General features: G+C 53.0%; 1 protein-coding gene across 1 annotated transcript; it reads right to left on the bottom strand.

The window, feature by feature from the left end:
• Window positions 1–1982: 1982 nt before the first annotated feature.
• On the bottom strand, window positions 1983–7764 carry LOC128339712 (uncharacterized). Its single transcript, XM_053284056.1, has 2 exons — window positions 6753–7764; window positions 1983–3208 (listed from the first exon to the last, which is right to left on the bottom strand). Exons 1-2 carry the CDS (start codon window positions 7195–7197, stop codon window positions 2691–2693), a joined length of 963 nt encoding a protein of 320 aa, XP_053140031.1. The 5' UTR covers window positions 7198–7764; the 3' UTR covers window positions 1983–2690.
• Window positions 7765–8447: the final 683 nt, after the last annotated feature.

Here is an 8447-nt window from a genome sequence, read left to right as displayed (position 1 = left end):
TTAAGTTAAAAATATGACAACAAATCTGATTTAAAATATATAACATACAAACATAAAAACTGTACACAGATAAAAACACACAGAAGCAGCAATAAAACAATCATGGATAAAAAGCCAAGATTTAACAAGCTTTCTAAAAACTATGATGGAGTCCGAGGAGCAAATGACCACTGGGGAGCATTCCAAAGTCTGGGGGCAGCAACAGAGAAGGCCCTGTCCCACGTGCATGACAACTGAGCCTCCCTCATTGTTGGCACTTGGAGCAGAGCCCCCTCCGATGATCTCATCAAGCGGGCAGCAACCCTTGGGAGCAGGTGGTCCCTCAAGTATCCTGGGCCCAAACTGGGCCCAAAACTTTTCCGTTTTAAAGCAGAATAAATTTTTTAAAATAAATCTTTTAAATAATAATTATTAGCCCCATCTTACATACAGGCAACACAAACGGCAAAACTCATAACCATAGTAGCATACATCTAATGTGGATCCAATTCCTGATCAGGAAAAAGCACAAAGAGGCTCAAAGGCCCTCTTCGTGCATTTTGAATTTTAGGTGTATAAATAAAGAGGTCAAAGTCCATGCCTAAACAAGTGTGAATGAGACAAAACGGTCTTACACCCAGAGATCCAGGATTGTCTTAATTCTTGGCTGAAGATAAAATGCAACTCTGATCCCATCTACCCTATCTACCCCCAGCACAGTACCTCCAGTGACTGTTGCTGGAGTCCTATGTTTCTTTTTAGTTTGTGAGCCCTTGGGGACAGGGATCCATCTTATTTATTTATTATTTCTCTGTGTAAACTGCCCTGAGCCATTTTTGGAAGGGCAGTATAGAAATCAAATGAATGAATGAATACATCCACATCTTTGGCTGTCCCTTGTGGGAGCAGGGAAATGTAGAATGAAATGACATCATGATGCAAGAGAGTGTGCCTAAACATTATGGCAGAGAGATGCAAGAACTGGACATTGCACCCACACCTGAAGGTGCAGCGCAGAAGAATACAGATTTTGGAGAAAGCGCCACAACTTTATTAAACATAATTGAGAACTAGGTTTTAATAACTCCCTGTTCACTACGGGTCTAACCTAGGCTGGGCAGATTATTCAAACTGTCCTTCCCCAAGCTTTTGGGTGATGCACGCTGGCTCAGAGCCTGGGATCAGTGCCATGTTGAATCCTGCTCCTCTTGGCCAACCCTTGCAGGTCAGGACCCTTTCATGGACTTCACTACGCCAAGCTGCAAAGCCTTTGAGGTATGTGAAGTCCCAAAGCAGATAAGAATGTAAATCATAATCCCTGAGCTTCAAAGCCTCTAAAGTAAAAAATAAAGTGTGCTGTCAAGTCGGTGTCGACTCCTGGCAAGCACAGAGCCTTGTGGTTGTCTTTGGTAGAATACAGGAGGGGTTTATCATTGCCTCCGCCCATGCAGTATGAGATGATGCCTTTCAGCATCTTCCTTTATCATTGGTGCCCAATATAGGTGTTTCCCATAGTCTGGGAAACATATCAGCGGGGATTCAAACTGGCAACCTCTGGCTTGATAATCAAATCATTTCCCCTCTGTGCCTCTGATAAATCACTCACCTGCATCAACAAGTCTAACTGATCGTGGGAACCACCTCAGGAGGGTTAGCGGGGAGAGTGGGCTTAGCTGCTCAGGGCTTAGATGATCCTGCAGTCGGGTCTGGGCAGCCAGATCGGCCACCCACACTACTGCTGGCTCTGTTATGGAGCCGGCAGGTGCTGGAGGGAGCGGGGGCCAATTGGCCCCCGGAAGCTCCAGCATGCCCTGTGCGAGCATGCAGGGCATGCTGGAGAGACCCCTGAGCTGGGAGGCGGCTTTTCGCCTCCCCTCTGGGGGTCTCCTCATGAGTTGCTGTGGTGCAGAACCGTGCCATGGCAATTCATGGTCAGAAAAACCAGGTTTGCAGAGCTCTTGCTCTGCAAACCCGGTTTAAGTGCCTGGCTACTTAAGTTGGTGACCTGCTTAAGAACCACCGGGCTTGCAGCCAAGCCCAGTGGTTCTCACGATGGGAGGAAATTGGGCTAGCCTCCGCTAGCCTGATCTTCTCCCATCATGTGAATAGCCTCTAAGCGTGTTCACCGATGTAAACCCTGCTATTTGTACCCAGACCCCAGCCCAAGAAGACACAGAGACATTTTTTAATGGGAGAAACGGGCCACGCTTTATTAATATAACAACATTTGTGGCGGACTGGAAACAAGGTGATTAATCACCAACATAAAACAGTGCGGGCACCTAGGCGTGGGCTAGGATTCAAAACGTCCTACCCATCGCCTGCAAGGGCGACACACCCTGGCTCAGGAAAGAGACAGGTAGCTCCCGCCCAATTCCTTCAAAGCCAACCACCCCTTTTAGAAGAGGGGATCTGGACAGCTTCAGATCTTTACCTCCCCGGACCGCACAGCCCAAAGGTAGGTGAAGTCCTGAAGCAGGTTTCTTGGCAATGTAATTCTTCCCGTGCCGCACAGGCCACAAGGAAGCAATTGACCAATCCACCTTAAAATGTCCAAGGGTGCTCACCGAAATCTAGACCTCCTTACCCACAGCCCGCACTGTTACCACCACCCAGGAAGGTTAGCCCTCGCTTGACCTTCCTGCCCCACCCCCTCCAAACCTTCAGCAATCACTTCCCGGATATTATGCAGATACAAATCACAACCTTTCTCAGACAGGTGGATCAGGGCGGAATAACTCGGGAAAGCGAGCAGCTATATCCGGCTGCCGCACCACAGACCCCCCGGCCGCCAAAACCAATTTACCTATTGCGGCTGAAATCTTCCTGCGTGCCTTTTCCAAGCTAAGGCAAGAATGAGCACCCCGCCACACCCTGCGCTGGAGCCAATTAACCCATATTATGCGCACGCCAGGCATCCAGCTATGCAAAATAGACAAATCCGAGGAGGCTTGCTGAAGGATGGCGAGGCCAGGCCGCCGGCCCAAATCATTCTCCCCTAAATGAAGAACCAGGATGTCGGGAATGGGAAACCTATCTAAATGCTCCCTCAATGCTGGAAGCAACTGATTCCAGAGCATGCCCCTCATGCCCAACCAATAAACTGAAGCCTTGCTTCCTAAACCCAACTGGGATCCCCAGCGGGTGGTGCTGGCCCACTTGAAAGCCCAGAAGACCAACGAATGGCCACACATCAGGACTCGGACCGGGACCGCCGCCCCGCCAGCACCTGCCAAAAGAAAGCAACAGGTCAGTAGAGCCCACACCTGTCCGCTGTCAGCGCACATAACGCCTGACCGCCACGGACCTCCAACGTCCAATCCTCTGAACTTCGACCTCCTGAAGCCCCATACGTGTAGCGGTGGTGGCCGCACCAATACGAAATGAATGTAGAGTAAGCCCCTGGAGCGCAACCCCCGCGGCCAACAGAGCCTTCCTCACCACCGCCAAGAATTGATACTGCGTCAGAGGAGTCTGATTGCTGTGGGTAAAAAGACATCCCCCCGAAAAGGGGCCCAGCCCAGCGTACTGCCGCAGGGCCACCACTGGGCATACATTGACATTCCCGGCCGCCGCGAGGCGAACCGTCTGGCCTCTGCCCCTCTGATCCATCTTGGAGCGACGAAGGAGCAAACGCACCTCCCCGTCACCGAAAGATAAATCAGAATATTGCAAGCAGCGGTCCCTGGGGGAAGACCCGCTGCGGGGAAGCAACTCCCCTGGACGGAAGGCCCCCCAAAAGGCAACCAACAGTGCAGCCCTAAACAGCGACACCTCCCATGGGCCAGAGCAGCACCCCACTAGGTGGCCCAGCGTTGAAGCCACCAACTCCAGAGTAAAAGGGCGTCTGGGATCCCTAGTCCTAGGCTCCCCCCTAGCCCAACCCTCCAACATGCGCCGCACCCGCGGGTCGGTGGAGGAATCACCAACCCCATGAACCTGGGCTTCAAAAGCTAACGCGGCAAGATAGCCCCCCAAAGTGGATACCGCATGCCCCGCCCTACGGAGGAAGACCAAAAACTGCTGAAGTTGCTCTACAGGGACCGGCCACACCTCCACCAAACCTTCAGTCTTTCGAAAAAGAGAGAAAGCCTCAAGCTTGGCTGTGTAGCTCGCTCTGGTGCTAGGCGCCAGAGATGCCGCTATGGCCCGCTGTGCCTCCGCCTGCCAAGTTCCCACAGAAAAGCTGGCATGGGTTCCGGGTGAAGGGCGGCCTCGGGCGCTAACGCTCTGAACCTGTTTAACTGAAAACGAGACAAAGCGTCAGCTATGTCATTCCGGATACCCGGAACATGGCGGGACCGGAAAAGGATGTTAGCCCGCAGACACTGCAATACCAATGCCCTAACCAAAACCATGACCCTCGGGGACTGGGAAGTCTGACTATTGACAATCTGGACAACTGCCAGATTGTCACACCAAAACACAACTGAGGAGTTGGCAAACTCAGCGGACCAAATATGCACGGCCACCACAATTGGAAAGAGCTCTAGGAAAGTCAGGTCCCGAGAAACCCCCTGCCTGAACCAATCCTCGGGCCACCTGGCAGAACACCAACGTCCCCTGAAATAAACCCCAAAACCTATTCCACCTGCAGCGTCAGAGTGGACCTGCAGGTCGGTTTCCAGAAGTCTAACATCCCGCCAGAAAGACACCCCATTAAAATCAGTGAGAAATGCTTCCCAAAGAGCCAGGTCGGCCCGGGCACCCTCCGTAATTCGTACTCTGTGATGGGGAGCCCTAAAGCCCACAGTCAGGTCACATAACCGGCGCAAAAAGGCCCGGCCCGGAGCCACCACTTTGCAGGCAAAATTGAGATGACCCAAAACAACCTGGAGATCCCTAAGGGAGACCTTACGGGCGTGACCAAGGGACCTAACCATGTCCAATAAAACCCGCAGCTTGGCCTGAGGCAGCCTGGAGCAACCGGCAACAGTGTCCAACTCAATCCCCAAAAAGGCGAGGCACGTGACCGGCCCCTCCATCTTATCCCGTGCCAAAGGGACACCTAGCCGGTCTGTTAGCTCCATGAAGGAGCGAAGTAAATGGTGGCACTCCCTCGAATTCCCCCTGCCGGTAAAAAGAAAATCATCTAAATAATGAGCCATGTAGGGAAGACCCGCCTGGCGCCTAACTGCCCACTCCAAAAAGGAGCTGAATGTTTCGAATGCTGCGCAGGAAATCGAGCAGCCCATAGGCAAAGCCCTATCAAAATAAAATTGGCCAGCAAATGCAAAGCCCAGCAGCTCGAAGTCATTCGGATGTACCGGCAACAGGCGAAAGGCGGATTCAATATCACACTTCGCCAAAAGGGCCCCAGGGCCCCTACCCCTGACCACTTCCATGGCCTCATCAAATGAGGTATAACGTACAGAGCACAAGCTATCAGGGATGCCATCATTTACTGAGGACCCCCTGGGATGAGAAAGGTGGTGAATCAACCTAAATTCACCAGGAACCTTTTTAGGGACCACCCCTAATGGGGAGACCCTAAGGCTGGGGAAGGGGAGACTGGCAAAAGGCCCCATCACCCTGCCCGCAGCCACCTCCTTACCAATTTTCCTAACAACGACTTCCTCCTTACCAACCACTGATCTCAGATTGCGAGAACTGCCTAATCCCCTACGGGCCGAAGAGGGAATTCTGAAACCATCCCGGAAGCCACATAACAAATAAGAAGCTGCTGACTGGTCAGGATAGTCCAGCAACAGCTGCTCAAGCACCTCCACCTTGATAGGGCTAGGACCCTTTATTCGGAGCGGGTGGAGGAGGGCCACCCTTTTTACTGCTCCCCTGCCTATACTTAGCCCCGGAACCCCCAAACTTGGCCCTGGGGCAGGAGGAACTGGGGTGCCTCGCCCCACAGACCCCGCAGGCATGCTTAAACCGACAAGGGGAACGGGAGCACTTGCTATTGGAGTTAAACTCCCAGCAAACAAGGTGGGGTTGAACCCACTGTTGCCCAGGACTCCCTGAGGGCAAAACCCCCGATGGTTTAGAAAGCAAATGCCCACTGTTAGACCTATCTCCCTCTATGGGCCGGGCTGGAGACATAGTAACCAGCCACAACTCCTGCAACGGAGCATCCCAGGGCAATGTGGGGTCAAGGGCAGCCCTCATTCTAAAACTCTCATCGTACCGTACCCAGGAAGATCCAGCAAAGTCGGAGACCGCTCTGTGAATAATATCCATGTATTTTAACAGGGCAGGGCCCCTTGCGGGCTGGGCTTGGACAATAACCCCCATATAAATCGTGAAGCCAGAAAGCCAATTATTCCAAGTCTTTTCGACCGGCTTTCTCTTGGTGGCTTCGTGCTCCTTACAAGATTCCCCCTCTTTATGCTTAACCTCAGGTTCCCTGAACAACAAGCTAAAAATGTCCACATATTCACCCTTAAGGATTTTTTCTTTTGTAGAAGGGAGTAAGTGATCCCCTAACGGGAGGCCCATGCTACCATAGGGCGCATGCTGAGGTGACGGCAGAATCCCCATCGGATAATAACCCGCCTGCATCCCCGTGGCAGATCCAGCAGAGGAGGCCACCCCCGGGAGTGGGAGCGACCCGCTGGAGGGCCGGTTGCCCAACCAGACCTGCTCCGCAGCGCCTTGTAAGCCTGCAATAACTCCAGGAAAAACCGGCGGGGAACCCGCCACCCAAGGTTGTGTATATGGGGGCCAGTAAGAAGCTGGGCCCCATCCACCCATGGCAGGCATCGGCCAGGGACAAAGCCACTGGCCGGTGACGCCGGGCGGTGTAGGTGCTGCTGGCTCACCCTGGGCCAAAGGAGTAGCCGTATCCACTGGAGGCTGAACAACTGGTGCCGCAGGCGGAGGTAGCAATGGTGAAGGCGACTCCGGAACTGGAGACTCAGGTTCAGGAAGCGGTAACGCAGGAGCAGAAGGGCCCGGTCCAGCAGGGTTCAGCCCTTCTTCAAGCGCAGCCAGCCTACTAGAGAGAGAAGTTAGCAGCTGGCTTTTTACAGAACCCCTGGTCCTCCGAGGGACCTTAGGAGGAGGCACCCCCCACACACCTGAAGGACCCGCACCTTTGTCGGAGGGGGCTGCTTTTGCTTTCTCTAAAGCTTCCATCCTATTAATTAACCCCCGTATCAGAGTCATCTCCTCATCCTCCTCCTCCGAGGAGGACTGCGGGGGAGCAGGCCTCTTGGGCTGCCTAACAGGGCGCCCCCCTTTCTTGCCCTTGGCCTTCCCCGGCATACTGCCTCCAAATAGTGGGATTCCAAAAGGGGTTGGAGGAAAAAAGCGCCAACAACGCACAGAATGAAGGTAGCAAGGATATAGAACAAAAGCCAAGCCCTTGTCCTGAATCAAAAGCAATACTCAATCCTATCCAGGAAAGCACCAGAGCCCCCCACCCAAGGAGAAGGTTTGAAAAGGCCTTTTGACTCTCAACCAGGCCAAGCCCACCAGGGCACCGATGAGCACAAGCACCCAGCCTGCTACCCACCAAACAAATAAAAGAATGTTGGCATCAAAAGTAGTGCTCCAGGGAACGGAAAAGGGGCCGCTGCCCAGCCACCCAGGCTGATGGAAACCCCCCAAATACCCCACAAACCAAAAGGGCAAACGCCCAGAAGGAGAACCACGCCCAGGAAGCCGAGTGCCGACGCCGCGCTGAAGAGGCCCAAAGACGCTGCTGCTGCAGCTGCAACCCAGCCGGGAGCAGTCCCGGGAGTAACCCCCTACCAGCGGGGCCACCGCTGACACTATGGCCCCCTCGACGGAACGCCGCCGAATGCTGCCTCGCCCGCTTGTCGGGCGCACCCCCCCCACTAAGGCCTTCGAGGAAGGAGCTCCTGGACCGAGCTCCTTCCTAATCGGAAACAAACAGCCGACTGAGAGGCCAGAGCGGGGAAACGCTCGGCCTCTCAGCAAGCCCCGCCCACCACGAGCCAGCCAACCAATCAGGCTTCTTCTTGGGCTCGTGAGTCCCGGGCTGGGACAAACACCCTCCCACTTGCACGAGGCAAGGGGAGGGGGATTCTGAACACAACCCACATTGCACCTGCTAGTTGTGACCTAACTAACTAAATGGGAAACAAAACAGAGTAGGCACCCCCACCCCAGGCCAATGCAGGGGGAAAGTGAAACATTCCCACTTGGCCTTCAAATCAGAAGCGTATCTAGGGAAAATAGCGCCTAGGGCAAACACTGAAATTGCGCCCACTGTCCAAACATCTGACACCCATCTTTCAGATAACTTGACCATCATATCAGCTGAAAAATACAAGTCAAGCTCGTTAATCTTTTAATATTTCAAAAACTATTTAGCAGTGGACTTAGCCTGACCAAAAAATGCTGGAAAACTACAAATTTCAGTATGTGGGGGTTCATGAAATACCCAAATACTATGTGGAGATGTACTTGGAAAACTAAACAGAAGTGCCTGTCGAATTCTCTATTATGATTGTAGCAACACTATTACATAAGTTTTAAAAAATAAATGG

Source organism: Hemicordylus capensis, chromosome 1 (assembly GCF_027244095.1).
Source record: "Hemicordylus capensis ecotype Gifberg chromosome 1, rHemCap1.1.pri, whole genome shotgun sequence".
Taxonomy (NCBI): domain Eukaryota; kingdom Metazoa; phylum Chordata; class Lepidosauria; order Squamata; family Cordylidae; genus Hemicordylus; species Hemicordylus capensis.
This window is presented reverse-complemented; position numbering and strand designations above follow the sequence as displayed.